This window comes from Solea solea, chromosome 11 (assembly GCF_958295425.1).
Source record: "Solea solea chromosome 11, fSolSol10.1, whole genome shotgun sequence".
In the NCBI taxonomy this organism is placed as follows: domain Eukaryota; kingdom Metazoa; phylum Chordata; class Actinopteri; order Pleuronectiformes; family Soleidae; genus Solea; species Solea solea.
This window is the reverse complement of record NC_081144.1, coordinates 16,278,384-16,293,729: the sequence shown is the minus strand read 5'-3', so window position 1 is coordinate 16,293,729 and position 15,346 is coordinate 16,278,384. Positions and strand designations below refer to the sequence as shown.

The 15,346-nt window shown below is 37.0% G+C and overlaps 1 protein-coding gene and 1 long non-coding RNA gene across 2 annotated transcripts in view; one reads left to right on the top strand and one right to left on the bottom strand.

The window, feature by feature from the left end:
- Window positions 1-5,292: 5,292 nt before the first annotated feature.
- si:dkey-11f4.7 (piezo-type mechanosensitive ion channel component 2) overlaps window positions 5,293-15,346 on the top strand; it is a 29,363-nt gene continuing 19,309 nt past the window's right edge. Inside the window, exons 1-13 of the mRNA XM_058644068.1 lie at window positions 5,293-5,635; window positions 7,149-7,244; window positions 9,783-9,884; window positions 10,097-10,142; window positions 10,448-10,607; window positions 10,703-10,916; window positions 11,102-11,315; window positions 11,681-11,846; window positions 12,610-12,708; window positions 12,895-12,936; window positions 13,127-13,253; window positions 13,446-13,606; window positions 14,246-14,512. Coding sequence (XP_058500051.1) covers window positions 5,572-5,635; window positions 7,149-7,244; window positions 9,783-9,884; window positions 10,097-10,142; window positions 10,448-10,607; window positions 10,703-10,916; window positions 11,102-11,315; window positions 11,681-11,846; window positions 12,610-12,708; window positions 12,895-12,936; window positions 13,127-13,253; window positions 13,446-13,606; window positions 14,246-14,512 — 1,758 coding nt within the window. The 5' untranslated portion in view covers window positions 5,293-5,571. The remainder of the gene's footprint in view (window positions 5,636-7,148; window positions 7,245-9,782; window positions 9,885-10,096; window positions 10,143-10,447; window positions 10,608-10,702; window positions 10,917-11,101; window positions 11,316-11,680; window positions 11,847-12,609; window positions 12,709-12,894; window positions 12,937-13,126; window positions 13,254-13,445; window positions 13,607-14,245; window positions 14,513-15,346) is intronic.
- LOC131469162 (uncharacterized) lies at window positions 11,169-14,385 on the bottom strand. The gene is made up of 4 exons (XR_009241779.1): window positions 14,264-14,385; window positions 13,102-13,561; window positions 12,579-12,683; window positions 11,169-11,306 (listed from the first exon to the last, which is right to left on the bottom strand). It is a non-coding gene; the product is annotated as an uncharacterized LOC131469162 (long non-coding RNA).

Sequence of the window (15,346 nt, the reverse complement as noted above, 5' to 3'; positions counted from 1 at the left end):
CTGTTTTCTTTTCACTTCGGCACTAGTTTCACAACATTCTAAGAACCTATACCTTTCTTTCAAAACATCAGCAACAAATTTAGAACAATGACGAAAATGCAATTTTTTTTAAAAACTCCACCACTTTCTTTCAGTTGCTTGGATACAATACACATAAATCCACGATGCTTTGTTCACTGAACATAAATTACCATCAGCATTTGAGATGACAGTTCATTTCATGTCAGCACATCATACAACTGTTCAGAATGATGAGTGATGTTTTCATTCCTCTTCATGCGTAGTTTTAATGAAAGTGAAAAACATTGTCCCAAGCACAAAAATATGAGGATAACCATATCTTTCCAAGAATTATTTTTGACTTGGATGAAAATATGTGGACAAAATGACATGGTTGATGTTTTGTTTTTCTAAGGTAAATGAGGGACAGTGCAGAAAGATTTTTCTTGTAGTATTTGAGTTTTTTCCTGTTGCTATAATTGTTGCCTTTATTTGCCATAAAAGGAAATTCATTTGTGATTTATTTCATCATTACAACTTTAGTATTTTCTCTTGTTGTCTTACGGTGTATCACATATTCTGTACAATCTAATGTTTGTATAAACGATTAAACAGTTAAACTAATAGTATTTAATGTAGATAAATTCAATGTTTTAACGTCAGACAGACAAAAAGTGTGGGTAGGAATAGCAAATGTAGGACAATTTCATACTTATCGTATGTTTTAAATTCAACAAATACTTGCCAAATTGCTTTCATCTCTTTTATGGTTAAAGTGCTCACAGTAGAAATGAGTTAATATCCTGGTGCCCTGACCATGCGTCCATTTAATGATGTCTGTCCATCTCAGCACATTCTGGCTGAGCAGCAAAGTTTACCAAAGTCCAATCCATCACAGAACAACATAATTTGACACGTTTGTCAGCAAGTTCTATCAACAAGAGATTTAAATTGAATTTAAATGTTTTGAATCATGCTTACACACCATAAAAAATTGATGTCGCAAAATGAGTTGCTATAAAAAGGTAAATGTGAGAAGTTGTTTTGACATTTAAATGAACAAATTACTATGTAACTGTTTACAAAATGCCATACTGTAAGAATAATAAGAGTTAGTTTTTCATACATAAGTGTATATACAAATAATTTGAAAATTTATAAGAGAATTACATTATTATTGTCACAGGTGCAGGGCAACAAACATATTGCTGTTAGGTGATCTAAACACTAGGTGGCAGCAGTCTTACCTCCAGAAAGCTGGCTGAGGGTAATTTATCCAATATACAATTCTCATCATGTATTTCAGCAGATCTAAAGTGTCTTTGATGATTTGTTTCTGAAATAGCAGTGGAGTAAAACATGACATATTTATTTTTTCCTTTTTTAATCATAAATGTCCTGGGTATGCTCTGAGGTGAAAATTAAAACAGACCTTAATTTCAGCAGTTATATCGTTACTGTGACAATCATAAATAGGTGTTTATGTGGAGTGTGAAATCAAATATGATATGACATTTTCATTTGTTTGCTTAGTTAGGGATTAGGAAATAATATTTTTCCTCATACAATGTACCTTCAGCCTCCACCCAGCTACATAAGCATGACAGGCTATCGTATGGTTTGTCTTGGTAACATTAAAAGTGAAAAGCATTTGTGAGTGGACTAAAAGTGTGTGCCAAGCTTCCCCCCACTGGGTTTTGTGGTGGGCTTTGGTAGAAAGTGTCGAGCTGATCTTGTGCTCATGAAGCATGAGGTCAACATCTCTGAGGACCTCATTTATAATATAAAAATACATTACTGCCACACCTACTTTTCTACTGCTTGCTTTTTTACAACATGTCATTTGTAACTTAGTGTGTGCATCAACTGTATGACATAAACTAACAAATGGAAAGACACAAATAGAAAACTTTACCTTTCCTCTTCAATAACCTAAAGTCATGACTTCAGGCTTTAAAGTAACCATGAATTGTCTGCTTAAAAACATTATTTTACAACGTTGTCAACATTAGCTGTGTTGGTGTATTTACCTGCAGTCCATGGGGCTGTATCACCCCATTGTAGGACTTGGTGGTAGTTTGTTGTGTTAAACAACACACAGTATATCATAAAACATTACACTCAATGGAAATTTTGCAAAAGTAGCTACAGCACCCTACCGTCTGTGTCCTTTGCATTCTCAGATGTTTAGCGTAGTTGAAAAAGAGAAATGCCACAGTGATGGAATTAAAAAAAAAAAAAAAAAACAAGAAAAACACATGCAGTGTGTGAAGTGGGCGGAAAAAAACGTTAAAAGGAAAATGTCAGTAAATAAAAGATACCAGAAGATGTTATTGATGTTCACAACATCTAATTATTTAAATATTTAGTCCACACTGAAATAAATAAAAAGCTTACACATTCTGCCAACTTGTATATTTAGATTATCCTTAACATTTCCAACAATGATTTAAACTTCAAGCACACACTCACACATTGTATTTAGTGTTTATGCTGTCCTCCAGAACACAATTGTGGCAGGAAGTCCATGTATATAACTATTTGTGACAACCTTTTCCAATAGATATTGTTCTTGTTTAACAATAAAAATAAAAAGTCTAGACACTAGAAACAAACATTAGACTCTGACGAGTCGGTGAACATAACGTCGTGTGCTGTCAGAAATGATTATTCAGGGCCATTATTATTTTGACTGAAATTGCGATAGCATATAATTCGTGATATTCGAGGGAATGGTAATTTTTACATAATTGTTCTCACTTTCATTGAAAGACATATTTCAAATAATAACTCTGTGTGTGCAGATCTGTGTGAAACAAAAATGTTGTCTTCTGTCTGTAAAATATGGTGTACAGGTTAGGACAATATTTAATCTAAAATGTTACTTCCACACTCATATGGGCTTTCACAAATATTGTGCTGCTTGCGATTTGAAAATTGCTTTCGGCCATATTGCGATTTTATTGAAATTTTGATTAATTCTGGTGTAGTGGTTAGCACTCTTGCCTTTGCAGTAAGAAGACCTGGGTTTGAGCCTTGGTTGGAACAAGGGCCTTTGTGCATGGAGCTTGCATGTTCTCCCCGTGTGTGCGTGGGTTTGCTCTGGGTTCATGCAATATGGGGACACTCTAAATTGACCATAGGTGTGAAAGTGAGAGTGAACGGTTGAATGGTTGTTTGTCTCTATGTGTGGCCCTGTGATGGACTGGTGAACTCTCCAGGGTGTACCCTGCCTATCGCCCTATGTCAGCTGAGATTGGCACAGCCCCCCTCGTGACCCTCCTGTGCAGGATAAAGCGGTAGAAGATGGATGCTTAGCCATAATAATACATTGGACAGACTGAGTATTGTTGCCGGTACAGTGATCTGAAACTATACCTGAGACATGTCAGTCAGTGAAGTCATCAACAAACAAAGGTAAGCACCAAGTTTAACACAAATCATCAGCACTGTATATACAGTTAAACCTAAAACCTAAACAATGCTTTGACCATAAACCTGATCTCACCCTCTGTCACACACACACACACACACTTTCTACTCTACGACTGCTACACAAGACCCTTTTACAGCACACTCCACTCGCAGCTCTTTTTAACTGCACCGTCATGAAATGTTAGCTGCCGACTCAGCACTCATTCTCATCATAATCAATTTAGATCCACTGCTGAGCAGTAATTGAGTATGTGAGTTTTCCTCCTCTCACTGAGTCAAGAGGTTTATCAGCCCACAGAGGAGCATCATCTGTGATAATCTACAGAGGAATTCATTAGTTTGCTTTGTCCTGAGTTAACAAGGTTAGGCAATTCTGGATCACCTGCAGTGTTGTGATGACTAAATATACATGGATTAATTAGGGAATTGGATGATATATGAATCAGTTTGCAAAACTTCAGAGGAAAACTTATTTTTGTCCTTTTTGTTCCCTCTTATCTGTGTTCCCTTATTGTGTTTTATTTCTATGAAAGCATCAATTTATACAACACTTTAACAGTCGTTGCAATAAGGGCCTTAACTAGGGTGTCATCATATTAATATGTAGATTATTGCATAACACATATACATGGTTACCTAGTATATCTGTGTCTCTATGCATGCATGCCTCCTGGATTTTGTTTTGTTTTGTTTGAAAACCAGTAAAATTGGAAATGAAGAAGTATCTTATAGTCAATCATTTTTTGATTGATTGATTAATCAATGAATTAGTCAAGCACAAGTTGATCTGAGTTTATCCCTGATCATTAACGAGAATCCACTCATTATTTACAATGTTATTTTTTCAGTAAAGAATCTGGAGATTCTGGGGCACAAGTAGCAACACATTATATGTGAATACTTATTGCTTCATTTAATTTTACTGATGACCAGTGTGTCCAGGGTTCTATGGTCCTGTTGCAATAGATTATGTAAATCACAGTGACACTAAACACAGAATAATCATCAGATCTTTATCTTCTTCATCTGAAAATAGAGGTAACAGTAACGGATGCTTGAATCTTCTATGTGATAAAGCTGTTCATTATGTTTACACACTGGTGAGAAAACAGTTAATTAACCACTTCAAGTCACCATCTCACTCAGACCAGTCTACACAGATGCATTCACAAGTGTTGGTAGTTGATTTTGCAGACAATGCAGTTTGCCATACAAAATATTATTGAGTTTTTCTATTTCCTCCCCTCTTTAGCTGGGAATATTTAGTTGTTTTTGCAAGTCTCAGTCCCCACACTGATCATTCCTCTGTATAGTCACACTAGCTCTTAATGGCTTCAAAGCCATGAATATTAGATACACTTCCCTTCACCTCACAGTGCAGATGTGATGAACCAGCCTGTTGTGGCTGTAACGATACAAACACAATCTTGTGCAAGTGTCTGTGTCTCAGATGCTAAGAATTTAGACTGCGGCCTCGACATAATGTGCCAAAATATAAGTGTGTGAACATGCAGAAAACACACACTTGTTTAAGAAAAAAACACTTTGTCGGGGCTGTTGTTATGTTGTGTGTTATATTCATTAATGTCCTGCAGTTGTTGCTGTTTGTGTGTCAGGATTTACGAGTTAGAAGAAACATGTTTTTCAGTCATGTAATCATTCCGGGTATTCTCCTGAGTGACATTAGCCTCGATATGAGCATAGTAAGCGAGATGATGGGTTACAACCCATTATGTCTGAGAGAGGGAGAGAGAGAGAGAGAGAGGTGAGGGAGGGAAATGAGGGTGGAACAGAGACGCAAGCAAAGAGCAGAGGGATCTTCACACTATTCTAAATCAAGACTCCTCTGTCTCTCTGTCTCTCTGTCTCGCCTCCTATTTTCCTCACAGTACTGTTTGTCACTGAACTGACTTCTCTGTCTTGTTGTAGTCTGAGTGTGTTGGACTACATTTCCTGTGTTTCCACAGCAGCACTCGGGGATGCTTTGACCGAAGCTGCATAAGTTTTCCTCACAGACATGTGTAGGCAGGTTGGAGTTTCCCTCCACAGTGCTAAGACGTTTATGTATTTGTGCATACATCTGGAGGACGACTCTATCTGAAGGAGCTGTGTGGTTGCCTCTGACACGGAGGAGACATGGCAGGGGACCTTGCGGTTGGAATGCTCTATAACTTATTACTACCATTGCTTCTGCTGGCTGGTGAGTTGACATCTGATTATTTTATTCTGATTAAGGTGCCAAAGCCACAGCTGCCCTAAATTAACAGCATTGGTAATTATCAAAATCATTTTTGATATTTTTAATGCTGAAATATAATGATTATTGTGAGCCATGAATTTTCAAATATACTGTTTTACAAAAAAATAGTAAAGCACATTATTATTTCTTGATGAAGCTGTCCAATTATAGTTATTTACTTGCATTCCTGAACAGAAAAATTAGTTTTAGTGGTCAAATATTATGCTTGATTAATTTCTGACTTCTCAGACAAGACCAGTGAGAATTTTCTGCACAGCATGATTACATTTCTTTTAAAGCGGCTGAAGATATAATATCTGTTTCTTTTCCCTTTTTCTGACAGATTAGGTGACCTGACTCTATTCCGCCTCACATACCAGAGAAAATGGCTATATTAAAATAGTATTTGCATTAGATTTCTTTAATATTTTCCTAAAAATGTTTTTCTGTTATATTATTGCAAAATTATAACAACAAAGGCATTAAGGTATAGAAAAAACAATAACGCTATTAATTAGTTAGTAGAGTAAAACCAGTACACATGAGCTTATTGTTGCAGGCAGCTGTCTTCTGCTGAACACCAATTTAATCATACATGGTAATTTAACTTTCTATGCATTTTCTATATGTTTACATCTTGAGCTGGGTCTTGAATGTTGTTACTGAGCAAGTATTTCACAAGAAGAAGTGTGTTCTGACAGTTAGACCTTGAGTATTAAACTCACTAAAATGCACACTTATTGAACTAGATGGTGATAATGTGATATTCTGGAAAATGCTGTTTGATTTGCTAATTTTTGGACATGTTACAGGTTTGCAAGTAATGCAATAATGTTGGCTTTTATCATCCCCATTTTTTATTTATCATATCAAAAAATATGAGCTCTCTCACAGCCAAGCACCGTTCAACCTCACAATGTTATTTTAAATGTTGGGTTTTCTCCCAGCATTTAATTTTGGAGACCAAAATTAGATCATAGGTTTGAAGTCAAGCATGAATGATTGTTTGTCTCTACTGTACAGTGTGTAACCTCTCACCCACTGTCAGCAGGCATTTACTTTAACACCCCTCAAACACAAAAGTGGTAAAAATAATGAATACATGAATTAACTTTTTCTTAAATGGGCTCGAGCCCTAAATTATGAAGAAATTTCAACACTTGGGAATTTGGTGTGATAGATTTTCTATGTGATGGATTATGTCGGTATAAGAAAATAAAATAAAATAAAATAAAATATTTTCTTGCTTTTCTTGCTTTCAACAATCAGAAATTTCACTCTAAGCATAGGTTTCTCTATTCTTTGTGTTTCAGTTCCAATACTAAGACATTGGAATGACCTTGTATGAATTATTGGCTCATTTGTTTTGTGGGTTTTGTCCTATGAGCTACAACAGACTGCAAAAATATATGGTAGTTAATGATTTCACTGTCAGAAGCACTAAAATTCACATTGTCTTTCCTCTGCTCCTCAGCTTCAGTGTTCCGCTACAGCTGTCTGTCAGTGGTGTATTTCTTGTTCCTGCTTGTCTTACCGCTGATGCCGAACCCCAGCGTGGTCACCATGAAAGGTGAGAGAGACTAATTTAGTTTGACTCAGCTGTCAGAATGTATATTTCAGCAGACTTTAGAATTACAAAGTGAAAAACTTTCAGTCAATTTCTTTAATCTAAGATGTATGTAATCAAATTCCCACTTTCCACCATGTAACAGAAATGATCAACAAGGACAAGAGAGAAACTCACTAATTACACTCGTGAATGTAGCATAGAGCAGATTTTAATGTCACATATATAATACTTTTCGGTTCATATTCTATATGAAAATACATTGTGTCATATTTTGCGCAGCGATCTCTGTTTTGCAATGCAAGTATTTTTCTGCAAGACAATAATCTGTGTGCATAAAAAATACAATAAAATCGTTTTAGTAGTTATTAGTTGATATGCTTTGGGTTCGCTGTTGTTCTGTAGTATCACAAGCTCACTTTTTTAAATTATAGCTGAAATGTACATGCTCATAAGTGCTAGAATGCACAAATATCCTACATATAAACATGGCACTACAAAACAACAGACTGTATTGCTCTCCGTTTATTACTCGCTGAAGTGAATAAGTATGTAAAGAAACTTTTTATTGTTACAAAAGTGTGATGTAAGGAAAAAAATAATGAGTGTTGACAAAGCACAATAGATTATATTGGGTAAAATAAAGTGTGTATGTGTACGTGTGTGTGTCTACTGTGTGTGTAAGTGTGTGATCACTTCTCTGTATTGATCACTGCATTCTGATGAATTAAAGTATCCTCACCCCTCCCTCAAAGTACTTTGTAAAGGGGATGTGGTCAGAATGGTCAAATCAATTATAGATAACCTGGTAATTACAGTGAGGAATTAAAAGATGTGATGTCAGCATTTTGACAGCATTTTTTGTCTTTCTTTCCCTTCTCATCCCTCCCTCTTAAAACAGTTTGCTTTTCAGCTTGTCTTTTGAAAGCTTCACAGAACCCACAGTGATATTAATCCCCCCAACATAAGCTTGCTTTCTTTGGGCTAAGTGGTCGAGTGCGTGTACATCCTGTGTGTGTCCATTTGCTTCATGTGTTTTTGTGCATTTACCTATATTTGGCTGTGTCTATACTTGAGTGTCTATAGGATTACGTGAATCCCCTACTAGGAAGCAGAGATGTTTAAGTGAAACAAAGCTTTTAGTAAAAAAAAACCCTGGACATCAATAGTACATTTGCAGGCTCAGCTATTGTCAAGCTTCCTCTATTACTTTGGTAACATGTACAGGTACAGTAAACAATATATAAGAGACTTTTTTGGTATCTGCTCAGAAACACTTTGAGAGGGTTATTACATCAGGGACCTAGGTCTCAGTTCATCTGACCCCACGGTCCACTTTGTTTCATTAATGTAGATATTTTATACTATTCCAGCTGAAAAGCTGGTCTAGAATAGTGTTCCTGTGTACTGAATATGGTTCATATCAGGTGTGAAAACTATCCTTCTCAAAAAGAGGACTGCTACATTTGGTGAGTTTTGTTGTTGTTGTTGATATTATTATTCTGCCTCTGTTTGGATTTCTTGGAAAGAAACACAATACATTTTTCTGTTCTTCATATGAAAATGGGCTTTGTCGAGCAATACTATAATCAGACCTGACTGAGGGAGAGTTTGTGTGTATAATCTGGCAGCGCAGTGGTGGTGGGGGCAGGTAGAATTTATCACAGGTATTGTGAGCAGCAGAATCCACTTTTGAAATTTTTCATTGGTGCCTCTTTGTGTTTTCAGTCCTACTCCAACATGTTTGCAGCTGTATTGCTTTACTAGCGCAATGTTGCCATTGCATCTATCTGTGTTGACAGAAAACAAATCTCTTCCGGTGTGCAGCACAGGAAAGGTGCTGGGTGAAACAAGATCTACATATTACCATACCGAGAAACACAGAAAGAGTTGTGAAGAGCTGAAGTGAATTGTGAACTTATTTGACAATGTCTTCCAAAAGATCTTTCTGGCCTAATATAAAACTAAAATCCACAACTGGATGTTACACACTAAACATGTGGAGAGTATTTTACGTGTGTGAACAACAACAACAACATAAACAAATGTTGCACGTAGTAGGTGACTATGCAAGTGTGCACTTCATCTTCTTAATGCTTATTGAAGTATTGAAAAAAATAATGAGTATAACAAAACAACTACACTTGAATCATATTGGCAGTGGTAGTGTGAGTGTGTACGCATACAATCAGATTTCAGACAAATCTCTTATGGTACTATCTCTCTCTCAGAAGAACTCAGATGAACATAATGAGTTGCAGTTTTGGTTTATCAAAGGTAATTTATTATGTTATTTTAGTTAGATAAGAGATAAAATTCAAGTGACTATAATGGGATAAGACATTATTAAATCTGTGAAAATCTGATTCAATTCACAGAAAAGACTGATTAAGAGATTAAGACTCCTACCGTGAACTACATTTAGCTCTGCACATTGTCAAGATACACAATTTGTCTAAAATGAATCAGTGTCATGACTAAGAATCATTTCTTCACTATTATGTCCTTTGTGTTTGTGTCATTGTTGGTTGCTCTGTTTAGGTAAAACGGGCCAGTTCCTGCGGTTTATAATCTACACTTGTGTGATCTTCCTGGCTCTGCAGTGCTTCATGCAGATCCCCTTCAGCTACATCCCTCCACATGGTAAAAATAAATACTTGTGGCACTTGTCAGAATAAGAGAGTTGGCCAAATAAATTGTTGTGAGCAGACCTAAAAAGAAAACTTGAAATAATGTTTGTTTGGGTGAAAAAAAAAATTGACAAATGCAGCTTCAACAAATTACTTGTCATATACAAATATAGATCTTTCAGGAACTAAGAGAAAATTGTTTGATGACCATGTCTTTTTCAACAGTTAGTGGCTCCTTGGACGATTTCCTCTACCACGTGGGCATTGTAAGGTATGGGTGCACTTTATTTTCAAGCTACGTGATTATAAATTACTTTTAAATCATGTCTCCTTCCCAAAAGTAACGTACTAGTTTCTAAAAGAACAGTATGAAAAAGTATTTATAGGAGAATGAAACTTGAGCTTGAGAGATATCACAAATAGCCCTTTAATTGTTTGTTGTTATTGCTGCAGCATAAAACAGCCCCACTAACAAAATGCTGACAGAAGCATAAACTGTGATAAATTACCTTTTTCAAGCAAGTCTCAGCAAACCTACATGTCATACAATCCATGGTAATGCTTATGTGTTTCTAGATTCAGCTCAGTAGATCCATTGAATATTGTACGTCTCCTGGCTCCAGACATTGGCCTCCTCTTTGCTTCCCTATTCATACTGAGACTCTGCACAAAACTACTGCGCCCCGTTCCCCAAGTCAGTCTTCATGAAAATGGTATACCCCCATGTGACCCTGAGGTAACTACATGCGCACTCATCTGCTGCTTCAAGATTCCCTAATGTTAGGAGACCCACAGTAATATCTCTGTCTGGTAAATTCACGGGTGTTGCAGGAAGTAGAGACTTCGGAAGCAGAGTCTGAGGATGAAAGCGACACAGAGGGCTCCTCCTTTGACAGCTCAGAGGAGACTACGGTACCGGTTCAGGCGACTCCACCCCAGTTTGTCCAGAAGCTGATGGTGTTTGCAGCTGGAGTGAGGCTGCTGTTATCAGCCATCATGAACACAGCAGGGAAAGTGGTGGTAACCATACTGCTGGGGCTGGCAGGTAAGCTACTGCTGAACATGTGCGTGCAGGTGTATCATCAGCATTATTAATATTATTCTAGTATTTTTATAATTAGAATTGCATTATTTTCTGTTTGCTTTTTCCTTCTCTCTTCTTTTAAATTATTATTACTATTATTTCACTTTCTCCACATTTTATGTGTGCGTGTGTGTGTGTGTGTGCAGGTATTATCCTACCCTCCCTCACCTCAGGTGTGTATTTCGGGGTGTTTCTTGGGCTGGTATGGTGGTGGGTGTTCAGCCGCTCCATCAGCCTGCTCCTCTTCAGCTCCCTGTGTGTGATGATGTCCATCTTCAGCGGGGGACACCTGCTGGCTCTGTACGTCTACCAGTTACCCCTGTCCCAGCAGATCGTACCACGAGATGATGTCTACGCCAGGTAGAGAAATTATAATAAAGAAGAATTAGACTAATATAGAATATTTACAGAATTACAGAATTAGAATGTACATTTTGGTTTCAGTCTTATAGCTCCTGTTTTTTTCATTCTAAATGCAAATATAAACATTTTGTTGAAAGTTGTGTCTTTAAACAAATCTTCTGTGCAAACTCTAAAAAGGAAAAAATACTATTTTTTAATCTTTAATTTCAGTTCACTTTCATTTGAATGCATCAAGGTCAGGCAGAGAAAAGGCACATAAAGGCACATATAGGTTGATATTATTTTTTGTTCTGCCCTTCACATGACTGAATCTCTCTCTCTCTCTCTGTCTCTCTTTCCATCCTCCACTCCATTCTACCCAGATTGTTTGGTATGACAGGTGTAATCAGAACCAACAGTTCAGACCGGCACAGTCTTGGTCTGCACCCACATGTCAGCTGGCCTGACTTTGTCAACCCTTTGGTTCTGCTGCTGTTGTACTACACACTGGTGGCTCTGCTGCACAAATGGGTTCACATAACAGAAATGGTTTGTTTGCTCTGAGGATTAGGTGTTACCACTACCGTTGCTGCAACTTGTGTAACCACAACACCTACTGGTGCCACATTGTAACTGCCACTGTAAAATACATCAAAATGAATTTTAAAAAAAGTACCCAACTTCTAGATTTATCAAAAATAAACTACAAAAAATGGAAGCCACAGTATGTATCAAAATAAAATACTGTTGGTTTTCTTTTTCAAAATACTAAAAATAATTTCCTGCCTCAAAGCAGTTTTTTAGCCTTTTTCATCTATCCCCTCACTTGTACACTGTCTGACAAGAGGACAATATCTGAGAGCAACAGACATCTTCCATAAATGCTGTTAGAAACATCCCAATAAAACCCTTTGTTCTGATAAAGGTTAGGTAAGTAACTGAGGTATCTTTATTTACTTTATTTAGTATGTTGTCCAAAAAGGACTAACATACACAAGTTCTTATGATGTCATCACATTGTTTCAAAGAAAGTATTTTATAGTATTTTAAAAATCCGAAACAAATGACAAATCTCAATAAAATACAAATTACAATAACAATATTTTGTATTTGAAATACGTATTTTAGAGACATGTATCAGAGATACTGCCCACCCTTGACTGTACCAAAAAATTAGAATCATTCACCTTGATGGAGCCATTTAAAGACAATGCATTCTGTTTGGGGTTTTTTTAACACAAGTTCATTAACATCATGTAGTGTTCACATGGAATTACTTACATGACAGTCTTTTCATGGCTACTGTTCTCAGGACACTGTTTTTGATGAGGAGAATGAGATTCCATTAGAAAGTCCAGATGCTCCCCCAAGCTTCTCCAGGGTCATCTACATCTCAGGCGATAAACAGGAGGTAATTCCATGACACAGATATTCTTTCCTTTATTATACTGTTGGGCCACAGGAATATTGTTATTGTATTTAGCTCTGGAAAACAACTTCAGCTAAACGATGATAAAAATAAACTAGACAGGCTATTTCACTTCTAGTCTACACATGTCAAGCATGTTGGACTTAGTCACATATTTTCTTTTTTCAGCTTTTGAGCAGCACTGATGAGGAAACCTATCTACCTGATGAGGTCAGCCAGTTTATTACTAGATGTTTTTGAGATTGTTCACAATATAAAGTGATGATATGTGTGAATGGACTAAATAATAATAAAAAGCTTGGAATAGTGTGTACCCATTTAAAATGTAAGAAATGACTTTTTTACATCATGTCATCACTTCAGACATAAACTTACAGTATGATGCGCTCTCTTTCTTCAGCCAATGATCTTAATGACGAGCAGTTCCTGGCAAGATAGAAGTGATCTGGCATCTCTGCTAGGAGGGGCAGGCTACACAAACTGTTATGCTCCACCACAGTATGAAGGCAAAGCCTCACCAATACATGGTAATCAAATGTCTTCTCTGAATACATGAACCGATTCACTGTTAGATTATCATTGCATTAATGACTTGCATGTGATACATTCAGTTGTAAAACTGGTCAAATTAAGTTTAACTAACTTTAACTAATTTCTTTGTCTCTGTTTTGTGGTAGAGACAGACAGTGAGGAGGAGGAGGAGGAGGATAAGGAGGAAGAGGAGGAAGATGAGGAAGAGGAGGAGGAGGAGAAGAGTGAGGATGAGGAACCAAAGAGCCTAGCAGATACCTTGCCTCCCCCCTCAGGTCCAAGTGGTCTGGTCATATTTGGACAGCTGGTGCAAAAGCACAGTTATGTCAGTGCCCTGATCATCATGATGGTAAAGTACATACACTCATAGCCACTTTATTACATACACCTGTTTGTAAAAGAAACTGCATTTTTTACTCAACTTTTACTCAACTGTGAACGTGTGTAGTATGAGTATAAAGTGCACTATAGTGGGTGCATGGGGGGAGCAATGTGTGTTAAGTGTAATATGTAAACAGTATAACTGAGTAGAGAATGACTTTTTATCTATTCATTTTCAGTTATTTCGGGTTAGGGTCGCGTCACAAGTTGGCAACCCTCAATATGTAATAATGCTCTGCTTGGAGAATTATAAATAGGTTAACAGGTTAATAGAAAATGTCAGCAGTTTAAATAGAATTATTTTTGTCTGCTGTGTCAATATTCGAGGATTAATCAAGGATTTTAAATGATGAAAACAACCACTACTACAAAGAGCCTCACCTGTAAGCTAACTCAAGGTTAGCAAACTATGCTAGCATTAGCTAGCAGCTGGCTAAATGTAGAAATAAAAAAGGAGGTAATTATCATTTGTTGTATTCCTATCTTTTGTAAATGTTGTTTGCTATGTCACTTAACTTGTAGACATTAACTAAACAAACACATTAATAACAAATATTTAGTGGTAACTTGTACATAATGATATGTACTGTAAATGATGTTCCTTCAGGTGTGGAGTATCACCTACAACAATTGGCTGACGTTCGCCCTGCTGGTGTGGTCCTGTATCATTTGGATGATGAGAGATCGGCGGCGATACGCCATGATGTCCGCCCCGTTCCTGGCCATATACGGCACAGTGCTGGTGGTGCTGGGCTTCCTGAGCGGGCTGCGCTTGAGCCGTTCTGAGCTGTATCCTGGTCTGCCCCTGGCTGTGATAGTGGACTTCGACCTGAACAGTTACCACCCGGTGCCCTGCGTTCACCTGGGGGCAAAGGTCAGGGCAATGAAAAGTAACAGAAGCTGTTAGTGATAGGACTAAAACTACATGACGTTAGATCAGATGAAAGAGCCGTTATTCTGATTTATCTTGTAAATGCTGCAGTGTGTAACTTTGAGTGATGTTTGTTGTTGTTATTAGTATTCTGCCTCTTGGTTTTCACGACATGCAACATAATAATAACTCATTCAGTTACAAAAGTGACGTCATTCTGACATTAATTCAGTAAAAAAACTGATTTATGGATATCTGTGAGGTCATTTTGACCTGTGAAAACTGAATTGCAGATATCTAAAACTGCAGTTTTGACTAGTTAGAATGACGTCACAGATATCAACAACTACAATTCATATTAGTAACAATGAAATTAAAACTAGTCAACAATTACATCACAGATATATGTAATGGAAATTCCAGATAGTCAAACTTGGGGAACTTTTGAAACAGTCATGTAGTAATTTAATGCAGCTTATCCCCTCCATCAAGACTGTGTGTGGTGGATGGTTTCATCAGAATAAACTGGCAAATGACATCTTCCTTAGTAGGATCTCTAGAAAAGCACATCATCAATGTTATAAGTAAAAACCGTGCTTTTTCTACTCTGAAACACAAAAAACAAGAACACAGAGAAAACAGAGCACACATCTCCCATGTAAAGTAACCAGTGTTCAGTCAGATCAGGGATCTTATCATGTGTACTAAGGGTGGTTTTAAGAACATTGTTTTTCAGGGTCTTAAAAGCAGATACAGTACAGTACATCTCTCAGATCAATACAAATCATTTAAATCTTACTCACAGTCAAACAGTTTAATCTGCACCCACATACCAGA